Genomic DNA, 15,093 nt, shown 5'->3' with positions numbered 1-15,093 from the left:
TCAATTCTGGTTCGCATCTGTTCTCCTAGTCACCTCAAGCCATGCAACGATTTGGAGAAACTTACACCATAGTCACTCTTGACATTTTTTCTAGAGCATTTGACGGAGATAACGCACAAAGCTAAGCTGATCAAACCAGTTTTTAAGCTTCCTACAATCCTTTATAATTGGATATCCAGCTTTCTCTGTGGTCATTCACGTTATGATAGGTGGCTTCCTCTCTTACGATTTCCCCACCAATGCTGGAGTTCCCAGGAGTATGTATTTTCATCCACGCTATCCCCCATATTCAACGGATTTCTTCCTTCACTACTTCTTCATTTGACAAATCGTGTAGTATACAATCGCCTTAATCATCAAGAGCTTTCAAAACAGTTTTCTTAAACTCTGATCATAAGAAGGATACCAATACTTTTACTTATTTCGATAATACAGCATATCTCCAAACATGATCAGATGTCCCTTCTTCGGGATAAAGTGAACCTCTAACCTTTCCTGGCACAAATACATCTCAGCGATAGCTTGTTCAGACTACAAAGAAGTAGGATAATTTTCCTCTCGAGACATTGCTTCTCATCTGTGCAGCTCCTGACGCTATATGAATCCTAAATATGTCCAACTTTGGAATACTATATTCCCATGTAGAATTGCGCAAATTAAGCCTCCATAAGAATCTATGAAGCTATCCAGAAAAGGAAATTTCAATGCCTGATTTTTCTTCTTATATAATTAATTCTGATACTCTTTCATAAACGTTCTGTTTCTGCTTTATGCCTCTTCTATAGGTCATTCCGTGGAAATTGTCTACTGTGGCCAGAATCAGTCTTCTACTTTCTTCCAAGACTGTAAGAACACGAACTGCTGGTTCAATCTTCCTTAACTGTCGAGTTATAAACCTACCAATAAAAACAACTTCTTTTCCTCTTTCATTTCATTTACAGCTGTTCTTTGAAACAGTCTCCATCACTGAATTTCCTTAGCTCAATGAGGGAGTCAGTACCCATTGGCTGAATAGATCTAGAAGATGAAGAACCTTAAGGATTTTTCAACTAAAGGTGAGTTAGCTCGTATCATTTAATACTCGTTGGGTTTTCGTAGTGGAAACCAGGGTAAGAAAGTCCTACGCAGTCAGCCTTTCTCAAACGGAGCTGGTAGAGTTTTCTTATACCAGAAACTCTGTTTTTTCGTCCCTCAAAACACGAAAAGCAGAAGAGCACGCAGATAACAACAATATTGCCCTGACCTCGTAGCGTTAGATACTTTGGTCATAATTCCAAAAGCGACAACAGCCTTCCTTATTCTGTCTTTTCCAAAAATTTCAACATTTGGCTGTTCAGCAGAGGTATCAACATATTCCCTCTTTCTCTTTTAACCACTTTTACACTCACAACAGTTTAAAAATCTATAGATTAGAAACCTATAGAACTGGTGTGCTATAAGTTTTGTAGCCTTTCTGGTGTGAGGGTTTTATAAAAAAAAAAAAAAAAAGGCGACAAGTAGCGATATTATATTCTTCAGTGTTGTTGGTATGTTTTCACTGTATATTCTTGGGATTTTATCAGTTTGCAAGTTGAGAAATCTAAGTCATTCGACAAGAAAAACCCTGCCATCTTCGCATGAAAATAGCCCATCCTTAGGTCGAAAAAGTGCTTTTATTCTAAGAGAGTCCTGTTTCTCATCTGATGATTGTCCTCCGAACCACTAGATGATATTCGAAAACTATTAGTGGAAATGACTTCTTTTGACAACCTAATTTACTTCTATTTATAAAACACAGTTCAAAAGATCTACTAATTAAGACTAGTTGAACTTCATCATCCATCCTCACACCTTACTAGATTTTCATTCATTAAATCATCTAAGTTTCCTAATCTGAAATCCAAATTTAACTTTCAAAAATGACTTCCTACCCTTCCAAAGAGTAATTTCTCGTAAAATTTAACTTACACTATTAATGCAATATTAATATTGAGCACATAGCAACACATAAGCGCGCCCGCGCGCATTTAAATTTCATGTATTTGATACGTCTTTTCAAAGAAAGAGCATGTCCTTTGAACGTAAATGTGCTTCTGTTGCGCAAACGATCGTTCAAATCCACCTTCCTAAGTCTCAACACTTTTAAGTCAACCAGTACATTCGAACTGGAAAACGAGACTATTAGGTACAGAGTTCGCAGAAAAGCTACACTATAGATCACCAATACGATTCACTTTTATTCACATTTCAGTCACCTGAAACTTTGTTATTTGACTTCTGTATAGCAAAGTTCATTTTCTTCAATGATTTTGTTTTTCAAAAGGTAAAAATATTCGTTTCCAATTGATTGTGCTACGCATATTGTGGGCCAGAAAATCTTTTTTTTTTTTTTTTAAAAAATAGAGTTCGCTGAACAGAATTAAAAACAAACAAACAAACAAAAAAAAAGGGAATTGAAGTCCTCATTGGTTCACAATCATCATCTGCATCCGCTTATACACGCGTAGAGTCTCTTCCTTGTGTTAAAGTTATACGCATTTTTATAGGGAAATAAATTCATCTTCTATATGAAAAAAGTTTTAAAAATCTATTTTAAAATTGAGGTTTTCGATGATATTGTAATATGCGTTAAAGAATTAAATTCTGATGTAGAGGATTGCGTGATGCGTATTAGCTCTCATTGTTTCTCTCAAAACGATTTTTAACATTCAATGTTCTTTAAATATAGTTGTCGAATTTGTTGAGTAGATAGAAACGAGTTATGCTTGGTATTTATCACTTCTCACATATTGTAATACTATTCTTTCAGGAACTGACTCCTTTAGACTTGTTCAAGATATCCGAAGAATTCTTCATTTCCTTAGGCCTGAAAAGAATGACACCGGAATTTTGGCACTATTCAATATTCGAAAAGCCCAAAGATCGAGAAATTGTGTGTCACCCATCTGCATGGGATTTCTGCAACGGTAAAGACTTCCGGTAAGTTCTTGCACTGTAGATGACAGATTCTAGCAACTGAAGTTTATCCATACAAACACCTACCTCAGGCAATGAAAACGTGTTTCTTGAAATAATCTACAGAGTTTCTCTATCTTTTTCTCTTAAATTTATTCTAAAGGAGCATTGTGATTCATTTTAGTCATTCATTCGTAAGCCCGAGTATTCTACAAGGTGGTCCATAAGTCAAGAAAAGGTTTAAATATTTAATAACTTTTTTATTTATTAATTACTTTAATTTTATTTTGTTATAGCGAAATACAAAATCTGAAGATTTTTTAATTAGTTATAAGAAACCACATCACGTAAATGCCTTCCATTTTCGGCTTTACAAAGACGGGCTATTTCTACTGCATGTTCTATGTCTGCATCGTCCTGATTTCTGCACGAATGTTCTTCTTCAGCTGTTAGATTGACTGAGGCTTGTTCAAATACACTTTTTCCTTCAGAAAACTCCATAGGAAGAAGTCGGCAGCCGTCAGATCTGGAGAACCTGATGGCCAATTAATTGTAGATCTTCGCGAAATTAATCGCTTTCTAAAAATATGCCTTAAGAGTTCCACCGTGGCTCCATCTTGCTGAAACCACATCTTGGATCTGCCCTCTACCGCAGGGCGTACAAAAGTTTCAATCAAAACCCGATATCGCTCCCCAATGACCGTCACTACATTACCGTAGTCATTTTGAGAGAAGTAAGGCTCGATGATTCTCTGTGACGTTACACAGCACCAGACGTGTACTTGAGCGGGTGCAATTCACTCTGTGAACAATCCTTGGATTCTCCAAACTCCAAATCGTGCAGTTCTGCTTATTTATGAAACTGTTGAGGCGAAAGTGAGCCTCATTGGACATAATCCAATGGTGGATAAAATCGTTTTCTTCTCTACTCAATTGTTGAAAGCGGATTGCAAAATTTACGCGTTACTGATAATCTACTGGTTTTCATTCGTGCACCATTTGGATCTTCCAAGGGCAGAGGTGTAAATCTTTTAAAATGCTTGTAGTGACTTCCGAGACACACACAACTGACCAGAACGTTGAAGAAGAACCAAGAACATCAAACTGAAGAGTTTGATGTTCTTGGTTCTTCTTCAATACTGTCTCCCACAGGTTAAAGTTTTCCTCTGTCTTGTCTGAACGAGGTCTCCTGGATCCTGATAAGTCAATTACGGAAATTTTCAATCAAGTGACGATTCATTGTTTTCGAGGGAGCATTCCTGACATCAAAATGGCGGCAATATGCTCTCTGCATTAGAATAATCGAATGCGGATTTTCAAAATAAAATGGCACAATTTTAGTTCGTTGTTAGCGTGCGAACTTTTCCATGTTTAATTTCCTAAATGTTACTTAGAATACCTTAAAAAACAAAATTAAAAACAAAATTAATAATCAGAAGTGTTACTCACATTTTAAACCCCCTTCATGACTTACGTGAGCCATCCTGTATAATAAATCCACTGTCCTAATTTAAAGAACAGACGGAAGGGTCGTTTGTTGGTAAACTTATTTATCAGCATGGAGACACACTCCTGTGGTTAAGCATTTTGATTTCCCATGATGAAAAAGTCCTTTTGATACTTTTGAATTTCTTTACAGAAAATTTAGTCAACAGATTAATTATTTTCTATGTCTACAAGAGCTCATTCGCTATATATCTAGGAAATAGCTAAGAAAAGCAAAGGAATTGGAGCGTTATTCTAATCTCATCGCACTAAAAATTATTACACCTTTAACGAAAAAGACGCTGGCGAATATCTTAAATCGAAAGGTGAAAATACTATCTGAGAAAAAGAATAAAAAAGACGCTGAAAAATAAAATTACAATCTCAAGTGGATATTAATGACAGAAAAATGTTGGTGGCGATAAAATCCATGATAATAGAAGGAAAGGATAATTCTCTCAACACAGAAACGGAAGATTTCGTAAATATAATCTAATATAGAGGCAACTGACGAGGAGAAAACAAGTGCTGCCATCTCTCGGTACCTTACTCTGACAGGATATGTTACTGTCTGAAATAATGTGGGCTCTACGGTCGATTTTCTTGGGTTTACGGGACGAAAAAGCCTTGCATAAAAATTAAAAAAAAATGGTATCTTACGTGTCAACGTTTGTTAATATGCTCATATTAAAGAGTGAAGCAATTCCATTTTTGAAATATAAATATTTAATAATACTTCTAAATACGTTTACAAGTTATGCTGCATAAATTGTTGAAAGAAATCATTTGTCAATGTCCATATTTTTAATGCAGCTTTTAGTAATATCTTTTTAATATAATAAATAAAACACTTTTGGTTACATAAAATATCTCAGATACACAGAATATACTGTCTGATCGAAGGAGTCTCGTCATTCAAAAATAATAACTAAAGAAACATAAAAAAAAATTAGCTAACGCCTTTTTTATTCCCGTATACGGGAGCAGGCGAGGCCATTTAGCCCTATCTAACTTTTGGAGACTGAGTGAGCAGTTCAATCTCCACTGGTACCCAATCAGAGATAGATGGCCCAAGGCTATCACTAATTAAGCAGTACACAGTGAAGAGAGACGGCTGAAATGTGCCGCCATCTCGTGGTCCCTCTAAAGAAACATTAGTATTTTAAATTTTATAACAATAAAATATTATTATTTTGCAATTTAAAAGTTACTATGCTAGTCATCTTTGGAGAAACTATGCGTGCCTGATCTAGTATTACGATGTTTATCCCAAAAATTTGAATAACACAAACAAACATTTTCTCCAAGCTAGCTTTGCAATATTAGTTTATAAATTTTTGTAATATTAAAGTATAAGACCACGAGATGACGGTAGTCATCTTTCGTACTCTCCTCCCGGGATGCATATAAAAATCACACTTGACTTTGGGCCTGCTCTCAGTTATGACTTGGCTGTCATTAGTGCTTAGAAAAGCTAGTTGGGACTACGTGCCTTCCCCTACTTCCCTTAGCACAAAAAAGGCATTAGCGGATTATTATTTAATATCTGGAAGAATGGAAAGTATATCCTGAAAATATACACAATGCACTGTTTTGTGAACTGCTGTTCTAAATTGATATCAGAGCTCAATATTAGTTTTTTTTTTTAATGCTTTCATTTAAGTGAGGTTGACTCACATTTGACATTATTCTTCTTTTGTGGTATTTGCAGGATCAAGCAATGTGCCGAAATTACAATGCATTACCTCATGGTCGCTCATCACGAGATGGGACACATCCAGTATTATCAACAATATGCTCATCAGCCACATGTGTTTCGTGAAGGAGCTAATCCAGGTATGAATATTTGTGTTTCTTCTTACACTACACTCCTGAAAACAGCCATTCTAATAACAGGTGTGATATCTTTGCCTATCACCAGAATTAGTATTGTAACAAATTCCAGATATGCACTTTAAGAAACGATAAGTTAATAGTAAGATTAACTTCCCATATAAGTACAATACAATTTCATTACTTTCACGATTTCGTAACTTTAATTGTTTGTTAGAAATAGAAAAGGAAAGAATATTTATTGAAAGAGAAAACACATCGTTCTATTCACCTTATATTGCATGTATCCGATACCCTTCTAATTCTGAAGAATTTATTTATTCTATTTCTTTTTTTTTTTAATTAGAAGGGATACGGCATCCTCCTGTATCAAAACATTTTTCTAAATTCCTTCAACTAAGTGATATGTCAATGGTTTGCTGTTTGTCTTTTTTTATATTCTCATAGATTCTTCATAACAAAATAATTTCGTTCTCAGATTTATTTGAAGTAATCGTTTTATAGCTAATTCGTACATAAATCCATAGCTCACTTCGTGACCTTGTGTGCTCCTCCTTTTGTCACATTTCAGTAACGCAAGATGGGAAAATATACAGCATCCTAACAACAATAACAAAACCAACCTCGAACACATGCTAATAGTATTGTTATTCGTATGTTATCATCATCATCATCATCATACCTCCATGGAGTCTTAAAGATACATCGCAGATGTCCCATTTATACACGCAGCTCATTATACAGCACATACTACTGTGATTTAAAAGCATTCTTTGTCTCCTCAGTGACCACACTTTTTGGCAATGCATTCCAATCATCTATCCCTCTCCACACAAAACATCTACTCTCTCATCTCCCTGCACATCCTCCTTATACATATTCCATGGTGGCATCTTATCCCACCCTCTCTCTCTACTCATTGCTTGAAGAATCTCATCCGCATTACTCCCATATCAATTTATATGCCTTGAATACGTCTCCATTCTCCTCCTTATTCTATCCACTAGACTCTGAAAATTGCATTCTTTCAATTTGTTTTAATACTTAACATATCTTCACCCTTTTGAAATCCAGGTCACCAAATCTATGCACTGTAGTAAATCTGCCGTCTGGTCAAAGCCTTATTCAGTGGAATCATAATATCTTACTTCAATATATCAGAGTCCCCACATCACGCCATAATCCACTGTGCTGCCCTCAAAATTTTAGCAAACTTTCCCCGAAATTTCAGGGTCCCTCATCACCTACAGTGTCCTTCATCTTTTTGACTTCCTCGATATCCCACCAATCTTATGCTCTGCATCCCATTTGTGCTTCTCGCAATTTAAAACCTTACACTTTGTATATTGAACTAGTAGTCTCATTCATTTACCTATTCACCCAGATCTTCAAGTTCTCTTGCAAGTCTACTACATCCTATCAGTTGTAATCCCCAACTTCCCATCACCTGAAAACAGCTCCATGTCACCATCAAACCTTTCCCAATAAAATTTACATACAAATTAAACAGCGGTGACCCCAAAATAGACCCTTGGGACACTCCACTAGTGATTTTCCTTTTCTAGGATATCCTCTTCCATACAAACTTGATGATACGCATTAGAGAGATAATCTCCAAACACACTATTCTACTATCCGATCATCTATGTTACAATTTACCAGCTTGTCATATGGTAATCTATTAAAGGCTGCAAAAACATCTTTCTTGTCAAATTCACTTGTCACCTTATTGTAATTAGAAAGCAGATAGCTAAAGTACGATCTTTCAGCAAACCCATGCTGTTCATCAAAGAAAATGTTGCTATTTCAACAACTCATCTCTGAATCCAGTCCTCATCAGCCTCACCAATACCTTGACCATAACTCAAGACATACAGATTGGCCTATAATTAGAAGCACTAGTCTTATCACCTCATTTATGAAGCGGAACAATTTTTGCTCTCTTTCCACTCCTTTGGAATTTGGGTCAATGTACGAATCATGTTAAAGAGGTACGTTAAAGCTGTTGTTAACCTCCCTATAATATTCCCTCAAGATGCGTGGTGATATATACCATAATGTCTTACAGCCTTAATGATATTAAGTTTGCTCAATCCTTCGTATACCTTCTGCTCACTCACCATCAGTGGCTCCTCTATTGCTCTCAAGCGGTGCATGACGTTACACTTACTAGGATGAAATGCCTTGACGAATTGCAAATTTACCATGTCAACTCTATCCACCCTACTTAGAATTCCACCATTTTCACTAAACAATGTCATCCTTCTATAATCATTCTTTTTTTCTAGTATCTAAAGCATTTCCTGGGATTTCGTTTTTTGGGACTTATTAGCTAACATTTACTACTCTTACCAAGCGAAACTTCTTTCTCGCTTGTTCTTTGTACTCTTCATGCAAATGACTATTACTACTCATCTTATGCTACTTCATAATGTCTTCTTCTTTCAAGCATGTTCCACTACTTCATTCATTCACACCTATACCATTTGACCTCCTGACCTTGGGAATGCATTCAGACATTGTCTCTGCCAGAGTTCCTGAGTAGATCCCAACAGCCATTGATTCCATTTTTACCCAATTGTCAACCATGATTTAGCAGGCAGCGGTCTCCTGAGCTTATCATAATCATCAGCTTTATAATTTCCATATATCTCTCTTACAGAAGTGGCAACAATGAAATTCGAACACAGCGCCTTTTCAGTTGCAGAGTAAACATTGCTATCCCCTCGTGAGTGAGACACCTAAGAGAATTTTATATTATTATAAATTTTGCAGAGGATTTTTTTCTTCCGAGCCCATCATTATACTTCTATTAAATGACAAAACCCAACTATATTTTAAATAAATCTTGAATTAGTTGTATGAGTAATTTTAATTTAAATTAATTGGCAATTGCTTAACAAATAGTAAATTTAACCTGTAATGTAGTTAGATGTAGCAATTAACAGATTCATCATTATACATTTATTGCGAACTTTTTTAGGATTCCATGAAGCGCTTGGAGAGACTTTAGCGCTTTCTGTTTCTACACCTGAACACTTGAAAAAGATTGGTCTTTTAGAGGAGGTTTCCGACGACCTCGGTAAGTATTTTTCTTCTCTTTTTTGATTTTTCGGAACGCTTAACTATTTTTTCCTTCAATTGAGAAAGAAGCTCATAAACGCAGAATTTTTATTTATGTATTTTACAAATGAACAACATGTAAAGAGTATAGAAACTCGATTAATGACAATGTGCAAATTCGTCTCTATTTCAGACAGTTTCCATTCCCTAAAATTTTGATGAGAAATATTTATGAAGTTTATGAAATCAAGATATTGATAGAGTGTACAATCATCTTTCTAGACGAATATCTAGCGAGTGGCTGAACAGATTCTGATTATTACATGGGTCCTACGTGTACTATACATTCTTTTTAAGAGTTTTCTAAGTGCGTCGTATTTGTATGAATTAAATCTTATCATGTGTAAATAAATCTTCTATTTATTTCGTATTTATTTCGTACATTATCGGATGTTTTCCCATTGCAAAGATGAATCTCACTCCTCGTGTTTACTGCTTAATGATCAGCCACTCTTTCTTGTTTATAAATTAATATTAAAGTGATGTGGGTACTCGCTAACCGTAGTTATGTAAATTAAACAAATTTGTTTCCTAAGGAGATGACAATCAAAATATTTAGTCGGTTAATTAATTTATATAGGAGGGATAAAATAAATAAATAAATTGTTTAAAGCTTTCATATTCCCGAAATGGTATAAGAAGAGCTACTTTATCCCTACTAAATGTTTGGAATCACTATGCAGTCGTCACTCTGCACAGCTAGCCATCACTGTTGCCAATGATTTGAAGGCATCCGGGCGAGAGTACAGCAGACTGCTTCTGCCATCTTTAACCTTGATGCACGCTATTGTCAAAAATTGTTGTTTTTTTTTTTTTCCCCGACTTTCTGAGCTACGCGGTTAAAACCGCGTATTATTACCGGTTTTTAAAAGTTTTTGAGGAGTTAAATAAAATAAAAAAAATAAAAAAAAACATTAGCTGTGCAAGAGACTTTAAAGCTAATTAGGTCAGCGACGATAATGAACCTTTAGCTGTTTTCCTTCTAGCAGTTTATCATTACGGAATCAGAAACATTGCCTCAAGTTTAAACAGAATTCACGTCATGTGTAAATAAATAAATTTAAAATAATAATAATAAACTACTCTTATTTTAATTAGTATCTTTCAACCGAATTTTAGAAATCGCATGATACAGACGAAAAGAAATTATCAAGTACGAAATATTGGAAATAAATAGACATCAAATACAGTGCAAATAATTCGAAGTTAAATCTTTAAAAAAAAAATCTCGGTGAATTTGTAAATGCAAATTAAATCAATAAACTTCAAACGTTTATAACACAGAGTATTATATGTCAATAAGGCCGTACGACTTGATGCTATTTCACCACATGTTTTGAGGGAATGTTCTGGAAGTTAATAACAGCTTTTACTTATTTTTTTAACATCAGTCTTGCACTGGGCCAAGATCCAATGGGATGCAATGTAGGTACGATTGTTCCGATTCATAAGGGAGTTATAAGAATAAGGCTTTGAATTATAGACCAGTCTGTGCATCTGGAGTTGTGGTTAAAGTGATGAGGAGGTTAGTTAGGACTAAGATTCAGTTGACAACAGAAAAATACTCTTTGGTGGCCAGCATGGGTTTGTTAAAGGAAGATCGTCTTTTAGCACTCTCTTCCTTATTATAATAAGATTACAGATGCATTGGATAAGGGTGACGTATACACTTAGTATATTTATATTTTGAAAAGGGCTTTGATAAATTGCCACATGACAAGCTGGTAATTAAACTGGAACCGATGAGAACTAAACAGTAGGCTAGTGCACTGGATTGGAGATTGGCTGTCTGATAGGCATCAGCAAGTGGTTTATGGAGAAGCGATATACCAGAAGAGGAAAGTTACTAGTGGTAACCCCAAGGGTCTGTTTTGGCTCCATTGCTGTTTAATTTTTATATACATGATATTGGGAAAGGTTTAAATAGTGATATGCAATTGTTTGCGGATGATGCAAATTGGTGAGAGCTATGATAAGTAGAGCGGATGCGGTGGCTTTGCATGAGGACTTGAATACACTGGCTGAATGGGTAAATGAGTGGGATATTATCGATTCAATGTTTCAAAGTGTAAGGTTTTGAAATTTGGGAAGCAGAGATGGGATATAGAGTACACAAGCTGTAGAAATATCTTGGAAGAGACAGAGGAGATGAGAAATCTGGGAGTGATTGTGGATAAGGACCTAAAATTGCTGTAAAATATTGCTAACATTGTGAGAACAGCACAGCGAATAATGGGAATGATGTGGAGGACACTGACCTGTAGAAGTAAGGATGTTATAATTCCCTTGTATAGGCCTTTATTAGGCTGCATATGGATTACTGTGCACAGATTTGTTAACCTGGTTTTTAATAAGATGATGTATTGGAAAAGGTCTAGAGACAATTGATTAAGGTGGTTTCTGAAGTGCTGATTATGAAGACAGATTGAGAAAATGAAATTTCCAGAAATTCATTGATAGGAGGAGGAAGAGGAGGAGAGAGGATATGATCGAGGCATATAAGCCATTAAGGAATTATTACCAGATTAATGTGTGGGAGGTTTTTTATAGAGTGGCTGAAGGTAGGGAGAGAACAACAGGTCATCCCTGGAAGACGTATAAGGAGAGTGTGAGCAAGGAAGGTGAGGAGCAGGTTTTTTGCATGGAAAGTAATGAGTGATTGGAATGCATTGTCCAAGAGTATTATGAGCGCGGAGACAGTGAACATATTTAAGACACCGTATGATAAATTGTGTGTGTAATCTAACAGTGGGACTTCCTGCGATTTGTCTTTTGACACTATGGAGGTTTAATAATAATAATAATAATAATAATAATAATAATAATAATAATAATAATAATAATAATAAAGTTGTACTAGAGGGAGCAGGTGAGGCAGACAACCTGGACTTGAAGAGCGAATTCTATAACTTAATCCCTTTTACTTCTATCATTTCAATGTTTTCTGATAATGGTACTCCATTGTTTTCTGTTTGCTGCGGTTTCTTTATTTAAGACCAAATAGTAGATCATTGGTATTTTAGTACCCTTATGGGAGCGTTTCATGCCATGCTATGCTATTACTGGTTTGATTCTAGGAGTTTTTTTCCCACATAGAAGTCTGGCATTTTAGCCTAGTGTATCAGGAAAATCGACCGTAGAACTTGCATTATTTCAGACGATACGAGGGTTTGGTTTGGGATCACAAGATGGAGACATATCTAACACAATCTCATGCAGATGCCTCTAAAATCGTCGATAACCGTGCCCTCAGCCTATTAGTGATGGCTAAGGGTGGAATCTCGGTCTCTTTCTGATTTCCAAAGGAATAAAACAGTTCTCCCCCCCCCCCCTTAAAAAATAAAAAGACATTAGAATTTTTTTCTTTAGCTATCTATATCAGACCATGGTTCCTGCGTAGTGCTTCCATAGCGCTAGGGTTTCATGAGAAATACCGCTATGGATTCCATTCCAGTCACAGATCAGAGAAACTTTCTCTATGCCTTTCTTCGGTCATTTCCCAAGTTCATAGTTGATCTTTAAGAGCGAATAAATCTGTAGAATTCACACTACTATTACAGACAATAATAAGTGAGTTAGTAGAACGCGAGATGATGGCAGACAACTGCCATCATTGATACCTTGATAAATAAATAAGACTTATTTATTTACATCAGATCATTTATAGATGAATATGCAAAAGTTATGCATTCAGGGTTTATTAATTCTGCAAGAAAGACAGAGATGAATAACGGGGGACCGTTGAAGTTGAAGTTTGTTATGAACTTCTGAAAATAGGTGAACGAAGCTAGAAGTTATTATTAATGAGTTCCAACGAAATACAAAATAACATAGATGGTATAAAGACGATGTTTCGCATTTATGCCTCTTTTGTAAATTCCTAAGTCGGGCAGTAATAGGAAAAGCATTTCTTCTTAAAAGAATTCAAATGAAAAAAAAAAAAAAATGGAACAAACAAATTAATTATTTTTTTAGTCAAACGATTTCTTTGAGTTACCGAAGCCGATCAAATCTTTAATATAGACAATTTGTTCTATTGTTTTCTATTCTATCTTCGAAATACTTAGTAGTATCAGGATGCAGTAAATTAACTGCTTCGTTAGCGGTCTTCGTTCTGTCTTTTCAGGTTTATTTTTTAACTCTTTTTTGTGGTTCTAAAATTTTGGTTACTTCTTCTGCTTTTTTATTTCAACACATGTTTTGGCAAGTAGATTTGTTTCGTATTATACATTTTAAATTATGCTTTTATCAAATTATAAATCCAAGATAGTTTTACAACTCCTGATTCTTCAGCATTTTCTTTTAGACATTGCAGATCTGGTGTAAGGTTTTCATCTATTGGTGATAATAATGATTTATTCAGTAGTATCTCAAAATGCTATCTGAATTCTTCAACAATTTATTTGGGGGGGGGGGTAAGAGGGGGGTATTAAAACTTTAGTTCTTAGTCATTATTCGAGTTTGTGGCTTATATCCTCTTTTAAGTATCTCAGCGCATTTGTAAAACCTGTTTTAGTTTGTATCACTTTCTTCAATTAATTTTTTTATCTGCCAGCCTTTTCTCTCGATACAGTATTTTATCAATTAAATTTCTTCAAGTCCTATAATTCTCATTACTTTCTACTAATGGTCCTGTAGCATTTTTATCCTCTTCGTATTACGTTTTGTTAAAGCCTCTTTACATACATTACTCAACTGTTTGTTTTAAAATGTTACAGGACAGCGTTCAAAATGCTGCTGACTGTAAGTCCTCTGAAGGATGTAAAGTTAACAGCTCTAATATCATTCTCATTAACAGGGATATTAACAGGTCTAATATCATTCTCTTTTTCTATTTTGGAGTTAAAGTCACCAATAACTAATTTTATACAATGTCCAAGTAAAGAATCATGTATCCTTTCTAATTCTTCATAAAACTTATTTCTAACATGATAATTCTTTACGTCTGTTAGTGTAGAACCATTGATAATTGCAACATAAAACGTGACCAGAAATATAGACATACCAAATTTGATCATCTAGGATTATGAAACTTTTAAACATAACAAAATGCTATCGTGCATCATTTAAAGCCACACGATTTTCATGTCTCTCACTATATGTCTCATTGTAGACTATTCTATTATTTTTCTGTATGTTTCCATCATCTTGCCATCTGGTTTGTCGTGCAGCTATGATCTGAATATTCTAATTTTCTATTGTGTTAATAACACACTGAAGAGATCTAGGTTTAGACAAAGCTTTTATAGTCCATGTTCCAACCCGAAATCCTTTAGTTCGTTCTGGTTAACTGCCATTGTGAACAGTCTGGTTTTACACTTAGTTTTTGGTTTCGTAACTCATGAGATTGACATTAGTTTTCACAATAATATGTAGCGTAAAAGATTCCTGCCCGGAGACTATATATTATGGTCTGAAATAATGTAAATTCTAAGGTCTATTTTCTTGAGTTGAGGGATTAAAACCTAAGTTTCTAATTAAAAAAACCCTACTTGTCTGTGGTCTGAAAAATAGGACTATCTAGTTAGTGACTAAACCTGTTTAGCACGATGTAAGAAAATACTATTTCCACAGAGCCATACTGGCGATCTGATTCATTAATTTGTATTCAAAATATTTCGAGGGTTGATATCTAAACAACACTCTTTTCTTCAAATTGAAATTCACATTTTATTTATAGCAATAAATAAAATATTGTTTTATTGTTTTTTTCCACAG

The 15,093-nt window shown here is 35.0% G+C and overlaps 1 protein-coding gene across 2 annotated transcripts in view; it reads left to right on the top strand.

Annotated features, from left to right (window-relative positions):
• LOC150110435 (angiotensin-converting enzyme-like) overlaps positions 1-15,093 on the top strand; it is a 64,556-nt gene that overhangs the window by 28,473 nt on the left and 20,990 nt on the right. For both annotated transcript variants that reach the window (XM_090399319.1, XM_090399310.1), the window contains 3 exons: positions 2,789-2,958; positions 6,131-6,255; positions 9,236-9,334. In XM_090399319.1, coding sequence (XP_090255445.1) covers positions 2,789-2,958; positions 6,131-6,255; positions 9,236-9,334 — 394 coding nt within the window. The remainder of the gene's footprint in view (positions 1-2,788; positions 2,959-6,130; positions 6,256-9,235; positions 9,335-15,093) is intronic.

This window comes from Typopeltis vanoorti, chromosome 1 (genome assembly GCF_054136105.1).
Source record: "Typopeltis vanoorti isolate ZY-2024b chromosome 1, IOZ_Tvanoo_1.0, whole genome shotgun sequence".
NCBI classification, from domain to species: domain Eukaryota; kingdom Metazoa; phylum Arthropoda; class Arachnida; order Uropygi; family Thelyphonidae; genus Typopeltis; species Typopeltis vanoorti.
Note: the sequence above shows the minus strand (reverse complement) of the source record. Positions and strands in the feature narration are given on the sequence as shown.